The 25318-nt window shown below is 39.7% G+C and overlaps 2 protein-coding genes and 1 non-coding gene across 5 annotated transcripts; 2 read left to right on the forward strand and 1 right to left on the reverse strand.

The window, feature by feature from the left end:
• The first annotated feature begins 6022 nt into the window (after window positions 1-6022).
• On the forward strand, window positions 6023-16258 carry LOC141643306 (uncharacterized). 3 transcript variants are annotated; one of them, XM_074452401.1, is made up of 23 exons: window positions 6023-6383; window positions 6550-6644; window positions 6753-6947; window positions 7423-7547; window positions 7634-7705; window positions 7815-7949; window positions 8452-8570; window positions 8805-9104; window positions 9715-9802; window positions 9878-9983; window positions 10509-10619; window positions 10874-11037; window positions 11113-11224; window positions 11434-11655; window positions 11736-11923; window positions 12226-12393; window positions 12727-12832; window positions 13095-13232; window positions 13705-13860; window positions 14177-14377; window positions 15047-15241; window positions 15351-15422; window positions 15849-16258. In XM_074452401.1, the coding sequence occupies exons 2-23, from the start codon at window positions 6603-6605 to the stop codon at window positions 15999-16001; spliced, it is 3168 nt and encodes a 1055-aa protein (XP_074308502.1). In that variant the 5' UTR covers window positions 6023-6383; window positions 6550-6602; the 3' UTR covers window positions 16002-16258. The 3 variants fall into 3 exon arrangements, with proteins under 3 accessions (XP_074308502.1, XP_074308503.1, XP_074308504.1); XM_074452402.1 differs by having other exon boundaries at window positions 6043-6383; window positions 6561-6644; XM_074452403.1 differs by having other exon boundaries at window positions 6061-6383; window positions 6757-6947.
• A 492-nt stretch (window positions 16259-16750) lies between these two features.
• Window positions 16751-16832, reverse strand: TRNAS-GCU (transfer RNA serine (anticodon GCU)). Its single transcript has one exon. It is a non-coding gene; the product is annotated as a tRNA-Ser (tRNA).
• Window positions 16833-18098: 1266 nt separating this feature from the next.
• On the forward strand, window positions 18099-23127 carry LOC141641591 (uncharacterized). Its single transcript, XM_074450248.1, has 9 exons — window positions 18099-18285; window positions 18392-19286; window positions 19375-19621; window positions 19688-19920; window positions 20005-20092; window positions 20214-20990; window positions 21301-21379; window positions 21448-22346; window positions 22468-23127. The coding sequence occupies exons 1-9, from the start codon at window positions 18099-18101 to the stop codon at window positions 23125-23127; spliced, it is 4065 nt and encodes a 1354-aa protein (XP_074306349.1).
• The last annotated feature ends 2191 nt before the right edge of the window (window positions 23128-25318 follow it).

Raw genomic sequence — 25318 nt, forward strand, 5'->3', positions numbered from 1 at the left:
ATTCTTTTCGCCGAACGTCACCGGGAGTCCGATTGATCCCGGCGGTACCAGGCCAGCCCCGAGAAGTCGTATAGGGGTTGGTGCGGGGACTCAAGTCCTTGATCTTCGTGCCGAGGCCGAGAAAGCACTCTCTCGAACATGATGTTCGTGTATGCGCTGTGTCAATCAGGCACCTCTTGACCAGGTGGTTGGATATGTCCAAATTGACTACAAGCGGGTCATTTGTGAGGAGCGATGACCCCTTCGTAGTCCTTTCTTCCAATAGTCATATCGGGGATATTTGCGGAGGGGATCCCCGAGTTGGGCACGAAGTTGATGGCCCGATATAGCTCGTTCAGTGTCGTTTGTGCCCATGAGCGGACCCTCCATTTTCGTTGCCCCCGATGACAACATGAATCACTCCTATCCGCTCGAAGACGGACTTCTTGTCTGAATCGCCGGCGTCGGTCTTTTGGCCTTTTGCAACGTACTTGCCGAGGCTTCCCTTAGGATCGGTTCCTCTATGGCATTCTTCGGATGGCGGCGATCGTTGGTTAAATGGCCGCCGTGGTCGTGGTACTCACGAGATTGGCTCGTGTCACCGTCACTTTTTGGCTTGGGGGTCTCTCCCACTTCTGGCCCTCGTTTTTGCTCAGGACGAAGACCTCGGCGGCTGATACGACGAGAGGGGTTTTATCACTATACCGCCTCCGGTGGTACGTTCTCGAATTCCACCCGCGCGCCCGCCGAGTCCACATTTCCGGTCGGATCGTCCGACCGTGACCTATTATTATCACGGCGTCTTTCATCGGACCGCGACCCGTTGTTGTCACGGCGTCTTTCGTCTCCGATCGTCCTCCCGCGACTCTTCTTTTCGAGAGCTCGGCCTCGCCGGGATCTACCCAGGTCTTGTGATAGTCCTCCACCTTGATGGCTTGGTCGGCCAACTTCCTGGCGGCGTCCAAGCCCAGGCCTCCGCTCTTGATGAGCTCATTTTTTAAAGCTCCCCTTGGGAGGCCCTTCATCAGCGCGAAGGCCGCCAGCTCGGGATTAATTTCTCGAATCTGCTGGACCTTTCCATCAAACCTCTTCACATAGCTCCGGAGAGACTCGCCTCCCTCCTGTCTGATAGTCAGGAGGTCAGATGTCTCTACGGCTGTAATACCCCGTATTTTTATATAATAAATTAAATGGATATTATTAATTATTAATTATTATACATATTATATTACTATTTATGTCGAGTTAATATTGAGTCGATAATTTCGTTAAGTTATTTTATCTAACCCGCGTTGTATCGTTATAAGTTAATTGTGTCGGGTTTATAAGATTTCGAATTATGAGCTAACCCAGCTGAGTTGGCCCATTAATTGTTTAGCCCATTTAACCCTAAACCCAACTAAACCCTAAACACTAACCTTAACCCTAAACCTAAACCTACCCAAAAAATGACCTCCCTCAACCCGCCTCCCTCAATCACGCCTCCCTCCTTTCATCAGCTCCAACTTCGACATTTTCGCATAGAGAGAGAGAGTGAGTGACCGTGGGCGATGTCTACGCAGCAAGGAAGATATAGGGGAGCTTATCGACGTTCATAGGCGGCTATAGGTGGCTGTTCTGGTGGCGGAAAAGGTATGGGTCAACCCCCTTTCCTCTGTTTTAGTATTGATGTCGGGTTTTGGTTGTTGTTTCGTGTCCTATAGAGGTGTTTCTGGTGGTGGTTGTCGGGGTATATGGGTAGAGTGGTAAGGGACGAGTGAAATGGTGGTGGTTATGGTGGTTTTAGGTGGTGCTAGTGGCGGTGAGAGGTGGCGGCGGCGGGGGTGCAAGAACGGGTTTTATACACGGGTTTTGGGCGGGTTTAGATGGGTAACCTTGGGGTGGTGCCACCGTCGACTAGGGGGAGGTCGACCAGGTGGTGCTAGGTTGTCTGTGTTCGTGGGCTGGCGGCGAGCAAGGGCGTGGTGGTTTGGCAGGGGTAGGGTTGTTGGTTGCGGTGGTGGTAAAAGGAAAACAGGAGGTGTTTGGTGAGCCGTGGTGGTGAACCAGGCCAAATGGCGGCCATGGTTGGGCTCGCCGGCGGCAATCGTTGATGGGGGTGGCCGTTGGTGGCTGGGGCGAGTGTGGGTTTGGTCGGGTGGTTGACACGGTGGTGAGGTGGTGTGTGGTGGTGCGTGAGTGCGTGTGAAGGGGGGGTAGTGCGAGGACGGGCTGTTTTTGGTTTAGAAGCGGGTTTTGCATAATGTCATCATTTGTATTCGTAATGAGTCGTATTCATAATTAATTAATTTAATTCCCGTGTCACTAAATAATTTATTTAATTAATTCCCGAGTGTATTAAAATAATTAAAGACGGGTTTGAGTTGGGATTGTTGAATTGTTCAATGTTTGAGTCGGATTCTTTTAATATTATAATTCATTTAATTATCATTTTAGTTATCCAATTTAATTTTAGTCGGTTAAATAATTCAAGTCGGGTCTTTGAGTCGGGTTCGTTAAAAGAGAAAAGTTACTATATCGGGAAGGTTTCCATTTTAAGGAATTATACTTTAATAACTTCCTATTTTGGGAAGTGGGTCAAATATTAATCGGGTTATTTTAGTTAACAATTGGGCACAAGTTGGTGTCGGGATTATATTTCGGGAAAGCTTCTATTTTGGGAAATTACTATATTTAGTAGTTAGTAATTATAATTATTATAATTGTTTTAGGTGACGGATTCGTGAAGGATCGATAGTCAAATTCATTGCTTTACTTTCTGCCTTCCGCTTAATCGCTTAATTGGAATTGCTTTGGCACCTTGAGGTAGGGAAATACACTTGTCCTATTATCGTTATTGTTCGAATTGTGTTGACTTGTTTCATGGTGGTTGAATTACGTTATCATTTATATTCGGAAAGGTGATTGATTGATTTGATCGTATTGAGTATGATATCTAAGCGGCATGATTTTATGATTTATCGATTCGTTGATTTATATACATATGGCATTGCATTAATTTCTTGTTGAGCATTTCATATGCATTGGAGTTGGAGGACGATGTGGTGGCGACGATGTTGAGATATGATGTGAGGTTGTGATAAGGCCCAGGCGGGTTGCGGCAGACTTGCCCTGGTGTCCTGTGGTGCGGCGGCGGATCGACTTCGGTCGATATATATAGTCTACCGGGGATCGGTATGGCTGGGCGTTCCGGGGATGTGTGTGATGAGTTGAGATGGAGATGGAGGTGAAGGAGGAGCATGCATATCATATTTTATTGTTTCATTGTTTCCCTACTCAACCTCGTGGTTGACCCTGTGTATTCGTGAACACCTGTGATGAACCTTAATGGGGAGCATTTGTGGTAGTAAAGATTAGCCGACTTGGGAGCTATGGGATGCGTGAGGACTTGGCCAATCTACCTAGAAGTCTAGATCACATAGAAGATTTTATCACTTAATTTATTTTCATTGCGAGTTGTATTTATCTTATATTGAGTCTAGTTGGATAATTTGTAATGAACATGTAATCGTTAAGTTTTAATTTAAAGCACTTTGGTATTGTTGTACTTTGTTATTCACTACCTCGGGAAACCGAGTTGGTAACAGTCCGGTTTATTAGGGAATGTCTTGCTATAGGCTCCTTCATAAACCGGGGTGTTACAACGGCTCTTCTCTTGTTGCAGGAATACTGGGCTAGGAAAGCGTCCTTCAGGTCGGCGTAATAGTACACCGAGCCGTCGGGAAACCCTTTGTACCAGCTCTGAGCCATCCCATGCAAAGTTGTTGGGAAAACTCGGCACCAGACCTCATCAGGCTGTTCCCATACCGACATGTAAGACTCGAAAGCCTTAGCGTGGTCGGATGGATCACTATCTCCTTTGTATGAAATAGGTGGCAACTTGAGCTTAGTTGGCACCGGGACTTCTAGGACGTAGGCGTTGAGGGGCTGCCTAACCACGTGTCGAACGACGCGCGGCGATCGGCTCCTCGCATCCCTAACCTGGCTCCTCCCCCCGTAGCGGGAGGGGCTCCTTCTTCGACTCGGACTTCTTCTCCAACTCTGCTGAGTCGGACTCCTCTGACTCCTTCGGGGTGAGCCTCGTTCGTGTGGCGGGGACGTTGTCCTCCCACGAGTGCGGGAAGGACTTAGGTCTACCGCGCCCACTTTGGGCTCCCCCGGTGTCTTAGCTGGGTCAGCTTCTCCTAGTGCTCCGTTCAAATTTCTTGGAGTCACGTTTAGGGCCCTGGTCTCCTGGACAGTTTCCGCCGCTCTTGTCGGCGTGACAGTGTGAGCGGGCGTATTACTGATTAGGTCCAGGAGCATTTTCAGTTTCGCTACGTCAACCACTGTCCCATGATGGTGACCTGGTTGGGGCGGCGGCGTGTCGGGTATTATTGGCATCCCGAACTCTGGTTGGATTACTCCGCCGGTGGAGGGCTGCACGACTCCAGAGTTGTTGAAAGCATCATCTTGGTAGAACGCGGTTTCGTCGGTCACGACTGCGTCTTGTTGTTTCGACATTTTCTTAGCTTTTTGGGTGGGTTTTTGTTGTTTTTTTTTTTTTTTGTTTGGGAATGAATATGACTAGCTTCTAGTGTCTCTCCCCACAGACGGCGCCAATTGTTCCGGGTGTAATTCCAGAGCAAGTATCGTTACCACCCTTGGCTTGTAGAATAATGTCTTGAGTTGAACCCTTATTGCTTCTATCGTTCCTTTCGGCCTCTCCTGCAACACTGAACGAACTGAGGGCTTGGCTTTGTGCCAAGCGTACTCACTCCGACGCTCAAGTCAGTAAACTTAAAGGATTAAGTTGTGTCACTTGGCTAGGTATGTATTGTAGAGAGATAAAGAGGATATTACCAGATGAATAGTGTATTTAGGTTAAGTTGTGGGATCCTTTCCTCAATGAAGGTTGAGGAGTATTTATAGACTTTCACCTTTTGTCACGTAGTGGCCAAGTGGCTAGCAGGTGGAAAGACCGTTCTACCCTCGGCCGATGGACCTGGCGGGCGCCGCCGACGGGCCTTGGATATGAGTACGCGGATATGTCTCCTACTGGCTAGGTGCCGGTAGGGACCAGTGTGACAGCCGATGGATTGCGTCGGCTAGGCTGTCTGACATGTTGACTTTGCTGTGGATGTCTCTAACCTTGCTCAGTGTGTTGACTTGGTCAACGGTGCAGAATATGCCCCATCAAGTATGTTTGTTTATGCATATAGCTAGTAGTTCATGTATCATCCTGTCTGACGCGCATAATAAATGGGTGTGTACAAAACATTTTCGAAAATTTGCAATGGGCCAACTCCCTACCCCACTTCTCCGAGGCCAAAAGTTCAATCTGAATTCGGCCAGTGTACAACATAAGCTCACATTTAATCACCTCTATTAATTCTGCATCAGACTTGACAAATAAGTTCTTTACTAACAATTAACATGAATATGAGATTTATGTTACATTTAACCAAATTCCCCTGTTCTTTCTAACTTATATTCACCCTGGCGAAAAGTACAAATAATATACGGAGTACATATTACCTTCATCCTAGCCCTAGAGTTGGCATTTCGTGCTTAGGTACGACAGGTGACACAAGCCTGACACGGTCCGAGTGAATATTATAGCCGACATGGGCGGGTTGAGGACGGGCCACGACGCGTGAGAGGGGGAAATGCCATGCCTAGGCACGACACGACACGAAGAACGATGAGCCAGGCACGACGGTTTTAGGGGTATATAATTAACACAAAGCACGACGGCCTTGCCTGACCCAACATGACTTTGACCGGGCCACGGTGGGGAGGGTGGGAGAAGCGGACCGGCACAGCACAACCCGAAAGCACAATTTACCATGTCTGTGCCGGGCCAAAACTGTGACTGGACACGACGGGCCAAAACCGGGGCCGGCGTGGCACGGCCCGTTGCCAACCCCACTACCTAGCCCACTACAAATCCAAGGATCTTACATTTTTGGCACTAAACTATTATTAATCCAAGGATCTTATTTTGCTAGTGGTGACACACCGAAGTCAATCAAGTCCAAAAAAGAAAGTTTGTTTAAGGGTTATTCGCATAACTTTGGCCGCAGACAGTGTAACATGATCAAAATCTTCACTCTATTATTACTTTCTTCCTTGTCTTTGCTCTTTATTTTCTTAACAAAAAGCTGCCCTTTTTTCCTCCTTTCTCCATCATTTTCTTGTCGTTATCACATACGCATTTCATGAACTCTAATATGGAATAACTTACATCTTATAATAACAACACAAAACACATCAAATTTCAGTTTAATTTTAGACATTTGATAGTGATACAACTTCCCTTGACTCTTAGGTGCACCGTTTCACACTTTCACTTACCTCTCCTTCTTTCAATTCATTCCTTAAATCTCTGCATTACTTTGCATTGTGCACAAGGAGAAATTAAGGTAAGCAGCTATCCGCCTCAATTGTTTGTTTAACTTTGATTAAAATACGCTTACGAAGGATAAAAAAAGGAAACAAATGATTGAGACGGAGTTGGTATTGAAAAAGTTCTAATCTTTACTCGCAAAATTGAATTTTTATGATGAAATTTGATCTGGGTTTTGTTAGTATGTGTGTAGTTTGATGATTTAAGAGGTGAAATTGAAGACCCAGGAAGAGTAATGGGTGGGTTAAAGAATGATGGTCTGAAGTGGGTTAATAAGGTAAATTCTGAAACCCAATTTGGAGAATTGTCAATTTTATGTGGTTATGTTCAATAAAGATGGTTAATTTACTGTAATTGATGTAAATTATATGTGGCATTGAATCAGGAAGGTGAATTTAGAAAAATGAATGGTACCACTTTAGGGTCTGTGCCAAAGGCTAGACCAGTACCTGTAAATGGTAGCAATCGTCGTTCGGGATCAGATATGGACTTGGATAGTGGTTCAGATGATGAAACGTATGGTGGTCGTTACTCAGTAGAATCGTCGCCTCAAGATGACAAAGTACGTCGTGGTGTTGAGGTTGGGTTACTGCTCTTGGCTTATTGCTAAATTTGGACATTTGGTTGGCTATTGGAGAATTCTCTGCATTTTGCTTTAAACTTAGGGTGTACTCTTCAGTCTTCATGTGGTTGGTTTATTTCTATATTTGGAACTCATTTAGTGGCGCCGAGACCATATCGTAGCTTATTTGATTTTATCATCAAGTTGGCTTGAATTATGACAATGCTTGGTTGAAGAATTGTGTACTATTCTAGAGTAAGAGTAACAATAACATTACGCTAGTGTCTCAATAGAATCCGTCAGAGGCGTGCTAGGGAGGTCGGATGTAGGTAGCTTAACCCTGTGTTTTTTTTAAACACAGAGAATCTGAGATGCTTTTCTGGACTTGTAGAGAAAGAGTTAGAGACAAAAATAGAGATGAAATGCTTGACTGTGTACTTCATTTGATGACATACTTGATGAAAGTGTTTAACTTCATTGTCTTTGATCTCAGCGAGATTCATATTATCCTACAAATGGCGGTAGAGGTGCCACGAAGAAGGCTGATATTGTCAGAAATATCCATTGTGATGCCTCATCGATGCTTTCTTCTAGAGGTCATTCCCATTCGTCAGTCAAGTATGTGCCATGTGCTATGAACTACAGTGCCTCATCCACAGGAAAATATGAACCAAACTAACAAATTTGCGTCCTCGAATTTTCAGGAGTTCTGGTGGTAGGGAAGAGAAAATATCTTCCAACCCTTTCCAACCTCGCTTGCCCAATTTTCATGCAAGGTACAGTAGCAGCATATTGAAATGCCACTATATTAGTCGAGTAGTGATCCACATTGTCCCTTTGATCATCTTATAAAGTAACATGCATCTTTCTCTGAATTTATTTCAGCGGTCTTAGTCCTTGGAGCTCTGTGGTTTCGTATGATGCATGCATTCGGCTGTGTCTCACTTCATCGGCCAAGGGTTGCAAAGATGCTTCCTTTTTCTTGGACAACGAATGTGTAGTTCTTCGAGATGCATTCAAGTGAGTCATCTACTTCACGGCTTGCATAATGGTCTCTTTTCGAAGCAGTGAATTCGCTATCCTGTGGCTTTTGAGGGCGAACATAGAAGTCCCAGCAGGCCATATATTGTTAGGGAAAATATGCATGATTATGCCTTGCTTAGGGTAAAATGAGGGATATAAATAGCTGATTGGTGACATAGGAGGAGCGTACCAGTGGTTTGCCATCTTTCATGAGCATTGTCTCAACGCTGTTTGATGAGACAAATAGTGGCATGTATCTTGATTAAAGAATAGATAAGGAGTGCCATCAAAGCTGTTTTTTTAGCTTGTCCCAACGTATTGTCTCAATGCTCTTCAAACCTTCTATATAGCATGGACTTGTGGCCTATGGCTATTGCTAACCACTTTGACGGTTGTTGAGAAATGTTATTTAGTTTTGATTTTTGAAGAAAATGGTATAATTGTATCAAGGTATATTTTCCTACTCCCATTCTCCTGAAAAGCTTTTTTTTGTTGGTAGTTTGCGCCATGCTCTTCTTCAGTCAGAGGAGGAGGTCATGTCAAAAGGATCATCCGAACTGATTAGTGGATCAGCTGCTCCAAAACCAAAGAAAATAATGGGGAAAATCAAAGTTCAAGGTATTGAAGAGTGAATGTCACTGATAATTGCTGTAATAGTACTCAATTGTCTGTGAATCTTAAACTGCAATAACAACAGCGACCTTACCCTAATGTCTCAATGACTCTTGTGAAAATTGCGTCTTAAAATGCATTGACTCTTTACTTCGCCATACAAGTAGCATAAACAATTTATTGAGTTATTTTGTGTCAATCCATCATAATTAGAAAAATAATAATATTATCTTTGTATAGTGCGGAAGGTGAAGATGGGATTGGATCCACAGTCTGGATGCAGTTTTCCACAGATGCCTAAGTTGGAGATTGAAAGGTTCCAATATCGTATCAAGAGCGTGAAGTCAAGACTCTCATCAGGATGGGAAGCTGTGCAGAGAGTCAATGCAGCTCATCATTTACCTAAAGAAGGTTCTCTTTCACACAAGAGTTTGGCATATATGCACGTAGGCACTCGGTATATGAAGGATATTGCTGGCCTTCTAAGGAGTGGCCTGAGTTCTTCTCCGACAACTTCATCTCTGCCTGAAGTTGTGCAAGGTATGTATGTCTGTTTAAAGTAGCATATGAATAATGGCTCTTATTTTGTCAGCAACTGTTATAGTTATTCACCCAGGTCTAAATATCTTGTCATCACATCCGATCCATATTTGGTTAAGTATCATCAACGTTTGAACATCAGAGATGATCTCACCATTTTTTCAACTAATATGACCTTCTAGAGTAAATAAAATCATCATCCTTCAACTGATTTGTTTTCACGATTTAGTGCAATTTGTTTTGACAACTGTGACTTAAATAGTGAGTGCCTGTCTTTTAGTTTTTGACTGAACCACTTGGGATTCTATCAAATTATGAGCTTTTGAATGGGTTTAAATTAAATCAGAGTGTACTAAGTTAGTTTGGGGGCACGGTAAGAATTTAAGAATATTTATAGTTGCTACAGTTGATGATTTGAAGCAATATATGGGTTTTACTAGACGTTCATTTTGTATTTCAGTACTGTATGTTATACATTGGAAGCACATATCTTGTATATACACTATAATATTATGGAACTTGCTATCTCCTATATGCTGTTGTGAGTTGTGACTACTACATTATGCTCAGGATGTTCACTGACTTTCACTTACGGTTTGGTGGTTCTCAGAGGCGTACTCCTGTTTGATACGATTGAAAAGCTCGTCAGATGAAGATGCAGTTCGGATGCAGCCAGGATCTGGCGAAACACATATATTGTATGTATTTTTAATCTAAAGCATTTTGTTTGTGAATGCTGTATGTGCTGATTCTATGGATTTCTTTTGGTGCAGCTTCCCCGATAGTCTTGGTGATGACCTGATTATTGTGGTTTCGGATTCTAAAGGCAACCGCTGTGGATGTGTTGCAGCTCAAGTTGCATTAGTTGTGGATGCTGCGGTAAGACTGAAATCTTACTACCTCTAGACCTCTAGTTAGGTCAACTAATACTCCGAATACCATATATATTTTCTCCATTTGACCTTGGTGGGTCAACTTTCATCAAAATTTCTCATATCAAACATGATATATTCACATTGTATCTCTACAGCAACACCACGACCAACAATAACAATACCCTATTGCCTCAAGGGCTCCCGTAAATAGCGTGGTAGGGGTCTCAGAGTACCCGGCCTTGCTCTATGTTAACAACTCAGAGATGTGATTTACGGATGAGTTATAATGAAAATTGCGTCAAGAAATGCATGAATGGCCGGTACTTTTCAAAAAGCTGCGCGACCACCTTAATGAGCTAGTCTGCTTTAGTTTGTGATAATAGTGAACCAGAAAAGAGCAAGTCATTGGCTTCATTGTAAACTATTACTCAAAGTTGAAATCGGTTGACCATCAAAGTGAAATGGAGAGAGAACTTTCGGGATGAAAATAATAGAACATATTAATATTATACTGAATGGGATGTTGCAGAATGACAAGGTCCGCTGGTGGCCAATATACAAGGAGTCTGATCATGAACCTATTGGCAAAATACAATTGTATATCAACTATCTAAGCCAGGATGATAATAGCCAGCTCAAGGTATTCCTGCGTCTTTTGATGTCGTGATTAAGTTTTTATTTTATTTTATTTTTCCCTTTCAGAAACTCTTTTTGCCATTGTTTTAAATGTATCTTAAATTTGTGTTCGGATTAAAAGATGGTGACATGTGGAGTGGATTATGATACATTCACTTTTCAATAAACTTCTATAGGGTTATTCATGCTTGTCTGTGGAATTGCTGATAGAATTGTTTTACTAATATAAATCTTACGTCTTTTTGGTGGTGCATCTAGTATGGTATTGTTGCAGAAACCGTGGCATATGATTTGGTGCTGGAGACTGCTATGAAAGCTCAAAATTTTCAGCAAAGGAATTTATTGTTGCATGGTCATTGGAGATGGCTTGTGAATGCATTTGCTGCTTTCTATGGTGTTTCAGATGCTTACACTAAACTAAGGTACTTTTAGTTTGATTGTTGGTAGAATGGTACCCTAGTTCTGTAGAAAATTTGATCATCCGTGTTACTTTGCAGGTATCTTTCTTATGTTATGGATGTTGCTACACCCACGGCTGATTGTTTGGTCTTGATTCATGATTTGCTGTCTCCAGTGATTACGAAGGGCACAACTTTGAGTCACCAAGAGGTGGGAACTATTCCATAAAATTTGCTTTAAACTTTATTAAAAGAAATTTGAAATATAAATAATCAGATGATATTTATCTTACGAATTTGGGCAATTTTGTTGCTTGTGCCTTTATCTCGTAAATTTGTTTCACCCCCCTAGTTCATTTGGTTATCTGAAGCTATTCCTTAATTTATTCTCAAATGTTCCTGATATTCTACTCTGATCAGAAACGTATCCTCGGAGAATTGTCTGATAAAATTGAAGAAATTCTTGCTTTGGTTTTTGAGAATTACAAGTCCCTGGATGAGACAGCGCTTTCAGGGTTGGCTGATGAATTTAAGTCAACTGGAGTTGTTGCTCCTGCTCTAGCCCCCGCAATTAAACTTTATGGTCTTCAGCATAACATTCAATCTCCTGAAGCAAGGTTGAAACTATGTAAATATTTTCAGGTACTCTATCGTAACTCCTTTCCTCTTGCTTGTAACTCGCACAATTTTTTGGAGTTTTAATTGGGGAGTACACTTTCCAGGTTGCTGCAAAGACAAGGTCAAGAAGACATTTAGAAGAAATGAATGACTCTATCTTCAATAACGAGGGTCCCACAATTGATGTTGTGACTTCTACAACTGCATACGAGAAAATGAAATCAAGTTGTCTGAGTGTAAAAAATGAAATATATACAGACATAGTGATCAATAATCAGAATGTACTTCCCAGGTATTTAAAATTCAGTGTAGTCTCTTGAATGACGGTTTCACATTACTATATTGTGAGACTAACTCAATAAAAATCTCCATCAGTATACCCATTAACATACGAAAAACAGGTTCCTTGGTAATCATCTAATGAAACCTTATATGAGAAACTGTGCGAAAAATTATTATCAAAATAGACTTTGTGTTTCCCTCTACCTTGTCGTCTCATTTACTTTAACTGTGCTTTACTAGAGCATGTATTGATTTGGTCTCATTAAATTCATTTCTTACCATGGTTTTCTCTGTCTCTCCTTTTTATTGCAGCTTCTTAGACTTCCCGAATCTCACATCCTCTATATATAGTGTGGAGCTCTCCTTAAGACTTCGGACTTTTCTCAAGGCTTGTCCACCTACTGGACCCTCATCTCCTGTCACAGACCTTGTCATAACTGTTGCAGACTTTGAAAGAGATCTTGCTTTGTGGTATATCAAGTATGGTACTCCCCCTTCGTTATTTTGTACTCTCATCCATCCGAAAATAATTTCCTCATGTGACTGCACAGTCTCTAAGACACCGCTTTGACCCGATTTTTCCATTTATATACAACATTTTTTCGTGTAAAAGTTAATTTTGTAAAAGACTTTTTTTTATGATGAATGTAAATATTTATTGTCGTATAATCATTTTTATTAATTTCACATGTATTTAAGGTCAAAGTTTTTAAACTTTGACCACTAAAGTCAAACTAGGAACATAATTATGGGAAGAAGGGAGTAATTAATCAGTAATCTCCGTTTTCTTTTCACGGGTACTTTTCTTTCCAGCTCTATCAAGGGTGGAGTTGATGCAAAGGAGATATTTGGCTCTTACATTAGTAATTGGATAAAAGTAAAGAATGCTGCGTTGATTGAATCATGCAAATTGAGCGCGGTATAAGTTGCACTCTTTACTTTCTTGATTTAATTGCTTTATTGAAATTTTGTAGTAGCCAGCAAGTTTTCTTATTAAAATTGCCTGTCCTCATATGTGGAAGTTACTAATATGTTTGGTATTTAGTCAAATTACTTGTTATTTAAATAGAAAAAAAAGTGTGGTTAAATCATAGTATAAGCAAGGACAAGGGGTCCTCATATGCAGGCATACTAATACATTTGATATATTGATGATTGATTTTATGAACTTTTGCTGGCAGGTAAAAGGCTCTGCTTGCAAAACTGAACAGTTAACAAATCCTTTCATTGATGAATTATACGATCAGTTAAGGCAGACATTGAACGAATATGAAGTTATTGTTCATCGTTGGCCAGAATATGCTGTTGTGTTGGAGAATGTAAGTCAAAACTCTGTCCTCTTTCTTTGACAACACTCCATTTGCAGACTTGCAGTCTTCATAATCTTAGTAATGCATTATGAGTAACATAGAGCAAAATTTGTTATAGCCTTGTTTAATGAGAAACATATGTTCCTTGACCAAACCAATCTCAACCCAATAGGCTTCGTCAGCTACTATTCTCAACTCTTAAACACACAACTCCACAAATTTCACGAAAAAATTGTAGGCTGCGTCCTAAAGGACGATTTTTAGTTTCATTTGACATTATTTACTCTTACCAATGAAGTGTTAAATTAGAGCCACTCACCCTATCAAGCAGTTGTTTTCTGCACTGAACCACTTACCGCTAACTGTTTGATTCAAAAGATTTTGACAACTGAGAGTTAAGTGTTGGATGTTATATAAGGATTTTATCTATAGATTTAGACTCTTCAATGCACCACTTATTCCTGGTTCTTATTTATTTCAGGTCATGGCAGATGTTCAGAATGCTGCAGTGGAGGCCCTGGAGAAGCAATACGCTGATGTTCTGTCACCGCTGAAGGACAATCTTGCCCGGCTGGGCCTTAAATATGTTCAGAAGTTTGCCAAAAGAGCTGACAGCTATTATTCAGTGCCTTCAGAGGTGATAAGCCATCTTCTCCTGTTGTGTTATCAACATTGATCCTATATAAGACAATAAAATGACGTCTCATGTCATCTTCGACATGCCTTTGGAAAGACAGTGTCATGCTTTACAAAAGTAGTCTTGTTGTGTCTATTAGTTGCTATTGATAGTTGCCCAATGGGGTACTTATGGGTAAATTTGAACTTTAATACACGCTCGGAACAATAACCTAGCGTACAGTATTAAGTTTGATTGAAATTACCAGGAAGCATCTTAAATTTGCTGAATTTTAGTTATCTTTTGTGCATAAACTGACACTCTCTAAAATTGTCAGCTGGGAATCGTCTTGAATTCGTTAAGAAGGATGCTTGATGTATTGTTTCCCAAGATTGAAACACAGTTGAAAACCTGGAGTACCTGCGTGGTTGATTCTGGAAATACTGCTCCAGGGGAGCGTCTTACGGAAGTTACTATTATGCTCAGAACTAAGTTCCGGAATTTGACACAAGCTGTCACGGAGAAGCTTCTTGAGAATGTAAGCTTATGTATATTCGTTTTTTTTTTCTTTTCATACGGTATATGTTACTCCGTAATAAATAAGTGTTGTAGCTGCAATACCGTAACTTCGGGGGTGGGATCTGGGAAAAAAAACATGTAAATGTAGTAATGAGAAAGACAAAAAACAAGACGATGTGAATGAGAAAAAAGTACATGATATAATGACTTTCAGTCTGTTAAATACACAAGTTCAGGGAGAAGAAAATAAGAGGCTTGGCGAATGGGTCATTTCAGCCGGGCTTGAATCGGTTCATACTTCATTGTAGGGTTAGCCGGTTAGGTCATTCGGCTACATCCTTTCTGGTACAGTCTGGTTTGAGGTCTTGTCAGTTGTTACGGGTCGGGTCATAATCAGGTTGTTGCTATTAAGGTTTTTGCATCAAGATAGTAATCCTAGGTTGGGTCGATTCGGATTTAGGTGGTTCTTTTAACATTTTAAGATCATATGTGAGAGAGCTCTATATTTTCACATTTTGATGTGTGTGATCACCCATGGACGGTTCTAAAGGATGATTCATGTCAGACGACCCCAAACCATTTTGGGATTAAGGCTCTGATGTTGTTGTATGTGAGAGAGCTCTAGTGCAAAGGCAATATATACTCTTATCAATTTTGAAGCGTGTTCTTTTCATTAATTTTGTTTCAGACGAGACTACAGAGTGCAACTAAGTGGAAGAAAATAATCCAAGACTTTAAGGACATTTCTGAAGAGTCGGATGTACAGAGCAGAATGCAGCAACTGCAAGATATGGTCGTAAAAACAATAGATCATCTCCACTCTATACTTGAAACCCGTGTATTTGTAACAGTTTGTCGAGGTTTCTGGGATAGGATGGGACAGGTTAGACTACATCTACAGTTCTACACCCATTTTTCTCGGGCATAGATTCCATTACTTTCTTATTTTTCTGGATGTTTCTGCTTAATTGTTCCCTTTTTGTCGGCTACAGGAGGTTCTGCATTGTTTGGAGAACGGCAAGGAAAACAGATCCTTGTACAAGGGACTGCGAATTGCTCTCCGTGTAAGTTGTTTCTTCTTTCCTGACACTTTTGTGACTTCTTTTTTATCTTGCGTCGTCATCAATGCAAATGCATCATTTGTCCCAAAAAGATTGATCACTTTCATTTGAAGGTCTAAAATGCTCTTTTCAATAGAGGGTGGTAAATAAGAAGTTTATAGTTTAATCATCTACCCCCTATTTTAGTCGATAAGCGTAGTTGTCATTTTTATTGAGAGTTTTGAACAATATGGCTCATTGACCGAAAAGGTGGGAGTATTATCTCAAGTGACCATTTATATTGTAACAAAACAAAATAGAAATAGTCATTATTCTGTCTGCCCCAGAGTATCGTATCTGCTATTTTTCGAGTATGTCACTTTGTTTACTTTACTGCATCTCTAAAACTCATCATGTCTGAATGATATATATTACTTACTTCACAAATAGATTTTGGATGAGACGTTTGCAACGGAAATACAGCGATTGCTGGGTAACAATGTGCAACACAAGGACATAGAACCACCCAGGACCATAGTAGAAGCCCATGCCATGCTTTGCAAGGATTCTACCAGTACCAAAGATGGTGCTTGTTACTACTAATTCCTTCATTCTTATCGAAAAACCAAGCGGATGTTCGTGTTGTGCTTCCCGAATTCAAGTTGTCGGTAGTCTTTGCAATCCTAGCTACCTCATTTTCCAGCTATGAAGCGGCCCCCCGTACATCTCTTCGAGTTATTTCGTTCTCTACATCGGTTGTATAGTATATCAATTTCTTTTATTATTTTAGCGCTATATTTTTTGGATGTGCTTATTGTTACTACTTTTATTCTATAATATAATATAAAATGTTCGATGAAGTGTTCTTTTTTTGTTCTTTTTTCCTGGCAATATAAGCACTAGAATATACTTTGGTGGTCGAAATGGTTAAATGGCCGTGGATGATCAGCCTCTGGTTGCTGTAGAGAGTATATGCAACACAAGAAACCACTATTCTTGGTTCCATCAAATAATTTTTTTTTTTTGGAGTCCAAATAATTATTTCAATGCTAGGTTTCTTGTTCTTAAATTTTGGTGACGGAACATCTAATTAATTTAAAGTGCGATATTTTTTTGTAAATGGGACATGCATTGATCTTGACGGAAGTTTAACCATTTGGATTTTTATATCATGAAAATAATCTACTGTTTTTAAGTTCAGCCATTTGGATTTTTATATCATGAAAATAATCTACTGTTTTTAAATAATCTTGGTTGTAAGATTATATCATTCAAGTATATACTTGCACGAGGTATATGTTAAACTGTTAAAGCAAGAAAATAATTTTTTTTTTAAAAAAAAAAAAGAAAAACGTCGCCTGAGAGATTCGAACTCTCGCGGGAAAATCCCATGTACTTAGCAGGCACACGCCTTAACCACTCGGCCAAAGCGACTTCGTTGATCTTCTAGTGTCTACGTTTTATATGATGGAAACTGAGTGGCTAACCAATCATCATAAAACCTCCATAAACAGAGGAAATAAAGCAGATGATATCCACTGTAGTACTCATCCACTATGCCAAAACATTAGTCAGAGCTACCATTAATTCATTATGCACAATTTGTCTAAGACGGACGTTTTAAGCTTAAGACAGATTAATTATTATATATAAAATAAAAACAAAATATATTAAGGGTAGCAAAAGGTTTATCCCGTCTATAGAAATAAGGTTGTTAGTAGTTATTACACTGTTACTTGACATATTTTAATTTTAAGAAGAATTACCACAAAGATTGAAAATTATTGGATTTTTAATTTCGCAATTGTTAAATCCTGCGCATCAATTTACTCAATCTCACGCATTTTTGTCATTTATTCCGAGTATGCCCTTTTAATTTATCACCCACCAAGAGAGAAACAAGAGGGATAAAAAAGAAAAAAAAAGGGAAAACATGATGTATACGATTTCCCTCAATACCACAACACCAACAACCCCTTCCCCAATCTAAATCCTACCGCCGGCCGGTCTCATCCCCCGCCGCTCACTCCTCCCCGCCCCCTTACCAGCGTCGACCACCCACCACCACGCCATCGACCACCCTCTACCGACGTCGACCACAACGTCCCCTCTCATTCACTCACTAACGGCGTCGCCGTGCCGTGTCGTTCCCTATTTCAAACCTAATCAAAATTGCCTCATTATTTCAATTATGAAAAGTTGATTAACAATCAAACAAAACTGTTTTATTTTATTATTATTATTATTATTATTATTATTATTATTATTATTGGGTGGTGAGGGAATGATGTGAATCATATATGGGTCAATATTGACTAAAGTTGTTGAGTTAGTTATGTGTAACAAGTAGTTAGTTACATTATAAATAGAATGTATCAGCAACTGTATTACTCACTTTTATAATAACAAATTATCTCTCTTACAATTACTTTCTCTCTCTATAACAACTTCGATACAAGCTACCTTATACACTACATCAATGGAGGACTATACTTCTTCACATGGTATCAGACGTTCAAGTTCATGATCCTGTGCTTCTTTGCTTCCGCTATTCTTCTTCTGGTGTAGTTCTCCATTAGTTTCTGGTCTGATTTCTTCATTTTTTCTCTTTTTTGATCAATTCTTTGTGATCAATCTGCGTTATCTTCGTCTATTGTTCGTTTTCTGCATTTCTTGTTTCTTTCTTCAAACGTTATCTTCATGCCTGAAGATGAGCATTCTGTTAATTCTGTTACTCCTGCTGCTTATGAGGTTTTTGATGATCCGTTGTATATTTCTCCTTCTGATCAGCCTAGTTTGCGTTTATCTGAGGTCAAATTTAATGGTGAACATTTTCTGAATTGGAAACGCGAAGTTTATCAAGCTTTACTTGCGAAAAATAAAGAAGGTTTTATTGATGGATCATTTAGGATTACTGATAAAAAAGGATAAAAAATTTCATCAGTGGACTCGTTGTGATTTGTTGGTTAGGCGTTGGATCTCTAATTCCATAGAACCTCAAATTTCCGAGACTGTGAAATATGCTAGTAGTGCAAAAGAGTTATGGAGTGAAATCTTGGAAAGGTATGGTCCGACTAGTGGTTTAGAAATCTATCAGTTGAAGAAAGACTTCGGCCAAATTTCTCAAGAAAATACTAGTCTGATTGAGTATCATAGCAAACTGAAACAAGCATGGGAAGACCTTGATGCAATTGATCTTATTCCGTATTGTACATGTGGTGCTATGAATGCTTGTTCTTGTCAGATGCTTAGGAGAGTTGTGGATAGGGAGACGAATTCTAAATTGATTCACTTCTTGATGGGATTAAACAATGCTTTTGAAACTGTTAGGACTACAGTTTTGTCTATGGAGCCTTTACCTCCTTTGAATAGAGCTCTTGGTCTTTTGCAAAATATTGAGAAACAAAGACAGATTTCAGAGACTGCTGGTGTGCATACTGAAGCAGGTGCTTATGCATCAGCCACATCTTCTGATGTTTCCCAAGGAGATTGGAAGAGACAGAAGTTGGATGCACCAAAGATGGATGCAACAGGTGACAAGCCTGTTAAATTTTGCACTCACTGCAAGAGAGGTGGCCACAATCTTTCAGAGTGTTTTCATTTCATCCCTTGTGCCCATTGTGGTAAGAAAGGGCATCATGTTTCCAACTGTTTTATCAGGTTGAGGAGTCTTAATGGTGGGTCTGCAAGAGGTAGAGGAAGGTCTCATCATAATAGTGGAAGGGCTAATGTTTATCATAGGAAAGCTAATAATGCAGATTCCTTGGATTTTGCTGAGAATCCACTTGAGATTTCTCCTGCAGATCATGTTCCTGCACCTGCTACTCAGGCACAGGTGCAAGGAGTTGATCCTGCTTTGATGGATGGTATCATGAAGAATGTTATGCAGTAGGTGTATAAGGCTCTCTCAGACACTTCTAATCCTGCAGTTGCTTCTTCCTCAGTCAATTTTGCAGGTACAAATTTGTACTCTCAGGCTTGTACTATTGCACATACATATGGTCAAGTATATATCTTGGATTGTAGATACTGGGGCTTCAGATCATATGACCTCTAATGAAGGCATATTACATGATATCAAGTTGTTAAGTAGGCCAATAATGATTGGATTGCCCGATGGCACAATTAAATTGGTACATAAGATGGGCAATGTCAGTCTTAATCCTAATATACACCTTAAAAATGTGTTGGTGGTACCTGATTTCAAGCAGAACTTGTTATCAGTGAGCAGATTGATTCAACATACTCCTATGATCGTTTTTTTTACTTCTAAATATTATGTATTCCAGGGCCTTTCCAGTAAGGTTTCCTTGGATTTAGCATTGAAGAAAAGAGGTTTATACTGGTTTGAGCCGCATCTCAAGCTTAAAGAGCAAGAGAGTACTCTTCAACTAGCTTCACTTTTACAACGATCATCTGTAGTAGATAGATGTCCAGAATCTTCTTCTAATGTTTGTAATAAAGAGTGTAACCTTGAATTGTTTCATTCTAGACTTGGTCATGGATCCGTGGACAAGTTAAGGCATGTAATGAATTTTTCTCATGATATGGATTTTACTTGTGAGACATGTGTTATCTCTAAATTTCATGTTCTTCCATTCAATAGAAGTTCATCACATGCTCAAAAGATCTTTGAGTTGGTTCATCTGGATTTATGGGGTCTATACAGGACAGCTAATAAGAACAGGTGCAAAGTATTTTCTCACAATCTTGGACGATCATTCTAGGGTAACCTGGATATATTTGTTCCAGAACAAGCTTTAGGTACCTGAATTGCTGCAGAATTTTATAAATTTTGCTTTGACACAATTTCAGTGCAAGATACAGACATTCAGAAGTGACAATGGCACAAAATTCTTCCAAGAGCATTGTTTTCAGATCTTCCAAAGACATGGAATAGTTCATCAGAGAAGTATTGTTGGGAGACCTCAACAAAATGGCCATGTTGAAAGAAAACACAGGCATTTGATTGAAACAGCTAGGGCCTTAAGATTACATGCTAATCTTCCAATCAAGTTTTGGGGAGATAGTATTCTTACAGCAACTTATTTGATTAATAAGATGCCCACAGCTATTCTAGGTTGGAAATCTCCATTTGAAGTTCTGTTAGGAAAGCAACCTACTTATTCTGAATTAAGAGTATTTGGGTGTTTATGTTATGGTCCAGTGTCTAAGACTAATACTAGCAGGGACAAATTTGCAGCAAAAGGAAGAAAATGTGTCTTTATTGGTTATCCATATGGTCAGAAGGGTTATACATTATATGACCTCCAACAGCATGTTACTTTTGTTGCTAGGGATGTTATCTTTCAAGAAGAAGTATTTCCTTTTAAGCTACAATCATCAGACAGTCTTGAATCAGAATCTCGTGTGGATGTGTTTCATGATACTATAGATGAGAATGTTATTTCAATTAGACCAACTGTGCATGACACTTCATCAGGGACTGGTATATCTCAGTCTGGTTCTCAACTTCAGACTGATTCATTATTCATTCAAGCATCTTTGAATCAGCAACAAAATCAAATATCACCATCTGTTCAGGATAATGTGGCCATACAACCTCCTCCAGAACGGCAGCCAAATGTTACAGTTAGATAGTCCACAAGACATGTGAAGCCTTCTTCCAGGTTTAAGGATTTTCAGGTTGGATACAAGCTACCAGTACAATCTAATACTAAGCATAAGGTTAATAATGCTAGTAATACATAAATGTTTTCTGAATTAGTAGACTTCTCTGATGAGTATATTCATTCACTAGCCAATGTTATTAGTGAAGTTGAACCAACCACTTTTACTCAAGCACAACAGGACACTAGATGGGTGGCTGCTATGGCCTATGCAACATGAATTACAAGCTTGAGAGGATAATCATACCTGGGAACTTACTACTTTACCCAAGGGTCAAAAGCCTATTGGTTCAAGATGGGTTTACAACATAAAACACAAAGCAGATGGTACTGTTGAACGTTTAAAGCAAGGTTAGTTGCCAAAGGATATAATCAAGTGAAATACAAAGATTATACTACTCATACATTTTTACATGTAGCCAAGTTTGCAACAGTCAGAATCCTACTTGCCTTAGCAGCATCTAAAAATTGGCCATTGTTCCAATTGGATATAAATAATGCTTTTCTTCACGGATTTCTGGATGAAGTAGTGTACATGGTACCTCCAGAAGGTTATGACAAGGCTAGTCCAGGGCAAGTGTGTGAATTAAAGAGATCTCTATATGGTTTAAAACAGGCTTCGAGACAATGGAATATTGAGTTAACAAAAATTTTGCAAAATCACAAGTTTGTTCAATCAAAGCATAATTATTCTTTGTTCACAAGACTGAATCCAGAGACCAATAAGTTTACAGTTGCACTTGTTTATGTAGATGATGTTCTTCTCACAGGAGAATCAGTCCAAGAAATTGATCAGTTGAAGAAAGATTTACATACAGCATTCACAATCAAAGATCTTGGTCAAATGCGTTATTTCCTTGGTTTGGAAATTGCTAGGAATCATACAGGTTTGTTGGTAAATCAAAGAAAATTTACATTGGACATTCTGAAAGATATGCACATGGAGGATTGCATTCCTGCAGAGTTCCCTATGTCTAAAGGCTTGAAGTTGTCCACTGACACTGGTGAGTTGTTGGACAATCCTGAACAGTACAGACGTCTAGTTGGGAGGCTCTTGTACCTCAATATGACTAGACCAGATAATAAAGAGTGTAACCTTGAATTGTTTCATTCTAGACTTGGTCATGGATCCGTGGACAAGTTAAGGCATGTAATGAATTTTTCTCATGATATGGATTTTACTTGTGAGACATGTGTTATCTCTAAATTTCATGTTCTTCCATTCAATAGAAGTTCATCACATGCTCAAAAGATCTTTGAGTTGGTTCATCTGGATTTATGGGGTCTATACAGGACAGCTAATAAGAACAGGTGCAAAGTATTTTCTCACAATCTTGGACGATCATTCTAGGGTAACCTGGATATATTTGTTCCAGAACAAGCTTTAGGTACCTGAATTGCTGCAGAATTTTATAAATTTTGCTTTGACACAATTTCAGTGCAAGATACAGACATTCAGAAGTGACAATGGCACAAAATTCTTCCAAGAGCATTGTTTTCAGATCTTCCAAAGACATGGAATAGTTCATCAGAGAAGTATTGTTGGGAGACCTCAACAAAATGGCCATGTTGAAAGAAAACACAGGCATTTGATTGAAACAGCTAGGGCCTTAAGATTACATGCTAATCTTCCAATCAAGTTTTGGGGAGATAGTATTCTTACAGCAACTTATTTGATTAATAAGATGCCCACAGCTATTCTAGGTTGGAAATCTCCATTTGAAGTTCTGTTAGGAAAGCAACCTACTTATTCTGAATTAAGAGTATTTGGGTGTTTATGTTATGGTCCAGTGTCTAAGACTAATACTAGCAGGGACAAATTTGCAGCAAAAGGAAGAAAATGTGTCTTTATTGGTTATCCATATGGTCAGAAGGGTTATACATTATATGACCTCCAACAGCATGTTACTTTTGTTGCTAGGGATGTTATCTTTCAAGAAGAAGTATTTCCTTTTAAGCTACAATCATCAGACAGTCTTGAATCAGAATCTCGTGTGGATGTGTTTCATGATACTATAGATGAGAATGTTATTTCAATTAGACCAACTGTGCATGACACTTCATCGGGATGGTATATCTCGATCTGGTTCTCAACTTGATGATTCATTATTCATTCAAGCATCTTTGAATCAGCAACAAAATCAAATATCACCATCTGTTCAGGATAATGTGGCCATACAACCTCCTCCAGAACGGCAGCCAAATGTTACAGTTAGATAGTCCACAAGACATGTGAAGCCTTCTTCCAGGTTTAAGGATTTTCAGGTTGGATACAAGCTACTAGTACAATCTAATACTAAGCATAAGGTTAATAATGCTAGTAATACATAAATGTTTTCTGAATTAGTAGACTTCTCTGATGAGTATATTCATTCACTAGCCAATGTTATTAGTGAAGTTGAACCAACCACTTTTACTCAAGCACAACAGGACACTAGATGGGTGGCTGCTATGGCCTATGCAACATGAATTACAAGCTTGAGAGGATAATCATACCTGGGAACTTACTACTTTACCCAAGGGTCAAAAGCCTATTGGTTCAAGATGGGTTTACAACATAAAACACAAAGCAGATGGTACTGTTGAACGGTTTAAAGCAAGGTTAGTTGCCAAAGAATATAATCAAGTGAAATACAAAGATTATACTACTCATACATTTTTACATGTAGCTGTAGACACCTCGTTTCTGCACCCCTCGCAAACCACCCGGTGATGATTGGGCCGCATGTTTGATTCGCGGAACGATTAGTGACAGTTCGTAAGATTATCGTCAAGTGATTGCTCAAAAATTAATGTCAACCTCTTAGTTGTCATCTACGTGCCGATACGGTCGTTTTGGCAGTAATTAGAGTACATTCGGAGTCCGGGTCAAAAACCGTCTCCATTTTTCGATAATGTTAAATCCCGAGTCGAATGTTCGGAATGTTCCGGATATTTCTATTCCATATTTCTCAAATTTTATCTTTTGGCAAATAATATCCCGTAATATTCAAAAGATAATCGAATTAAATCCGTCCTACCATAACTAAAACACGGAAATCTTTCTTAAACAGGAGGAAACCTCCTGGGAATAGACGCAAAGCAGTCTTTGCGCCTCTTCCAAGAGACGCAGTGGCTGCTGCGCCTCTTCCCAGGCCCTTCTTTGCATGATTTACGTATCTTTTTTATATCTTTCCGAGATTCACTTCCAAAGAGTCTCCGAAACCCTATTCCTCCGTGTGATTAGTATAAATAGGAGCTTTCGTTCCTCATATTTCTCACGCGAGTGTCCGCCCTTCTCTTCTCCCTTTGCATTCTAGACTTCGTTCTTACTAATTGGCGCCTACGTGCTTGAACCTTCGACCACGTAAGCTCGGATCCTTCCGGGTACCAGCCTCTCCGTTGCATGACCGACCAATTTGACCACTACACTCAATCAATCTAATTAATCAACTTGTTAAATCGTTTTCCTCTTTCGAGGGCACTCTTTCCTTGCATTCGCGTCGAGCATCACTAATCGATTTTCTTAGTTCTTCTCGTTCCGTCAACATGTAAGTCTGAGGGTGTATTAATCCTTATTTTATTTATTGTTATTTATTTTATTGTAATCATCATTGTAAGATTTATGTCGAAAGCATCTAATTAAAACCGATTTCTAAAACCGTCTTTAAAACCCTCTTTACGGATTTCCGTGAAGAGAGACGAAGAGAAAAGACGCAAAGAATCGCCGCGCCTCTTGAAGGAGCGCAGCTCTGCTGCGCCTCTTCGTGAGGCTGCAGCATGATTCTGCTTCTTTTCTTCTCCCCCTCCGTCTCTCGTAATTCGTGTCAAAATTATTTCTTTTGTTTTGTTCGTCTGTTAATTCGTTCGTATAATTATTCATCATTAATAATTCATATGTATATCGTATATAATTCATTCACACGTTTAATTGTTCCGACTTAAATCCTAAATAATCAATATTTACGGGTTTTCGTCATTAATATTCAAACCCGAGTTTTAGAAGTTCAATTTCATCATATTGAGTTTCTGAGATCCGTCATTGATATATTTGCATCCATGTTCATCATGTTTAGTCTAATTAATTGTTTAGTTTGTTCTATTCACCGATGTCACTAATTAATCTCGTTCATTAACATCGACCCTTCACATAATTAATCCGCTTAATCCGTCTAAATTTCATGTTTTACTGTTTTTATGACTTTAATCACATGTAATTAATCCATTAATCACTTTCATCCGAGTCAAATAATTTAACCAATCCCTAAATTAACAATCAACATTAACGGTTTGCAGTTCCGGCTTCACAGC

This window comes from Silene latifolia, chromosome 2 (assembly GCF_048544455.1).
Source record: "Silene latifolia isolate original U9 population chromosome 2, ASM4854445v1, whole genome shotgun sequence".
Classification (NCBI taxonomy): Eukaryota; Viridiplantae; Streptophyta; class Magnoliopsida; order Caryophyllales; family Caryophyllaceae; genus Silene; species Silene latifolia.

Bases quoted from the DNA above. Each gene is read 5' to 3' on its own strand.
- LOC141643306 (XM_074452401.1), top strand. From the start codon at position 6,603: ATGGGTGGGTTAAAGAATGATGGTCTGAAGTGGGTTAATAAG. The intron at 7,548-7,633 runs GTATGTGCCATG...TCGAATTTTCAG, and splicing joins CATTCCCATTCGTCAGTCAA to GAGTTCTGGTGGTAGGGAAG. The intron at 9,803-9,877 runs GTATGTATTTTT...CTTTTGGTGCAG, and splicing joins TCTGGCGAAACACATATATT to CTTCCCCGATAGTCTTGGTG.
- LOC141641591 (XM_074450248.1), top strand. From the start codon at position 18,099: ATGCCTGAAGATGAGCATTCTGTTAATTCTGTTACTCCTGCTGCTTAT. The intron at 19,622-19,687 runs GTGAGCAGATTG...TATGTATTCCAG, and splicing joins TCAAGCAGAACTTGTTATCA to GGCCTTTCCAGTAAGGTTTC. The intron at 20,991-21,300 runs GTTAGATAGTCC...ACTTTACCCAAG, and splicing joins AACGGCAGCCAAATGTTACA to GGTCAAAAGCCTATTGGTTC.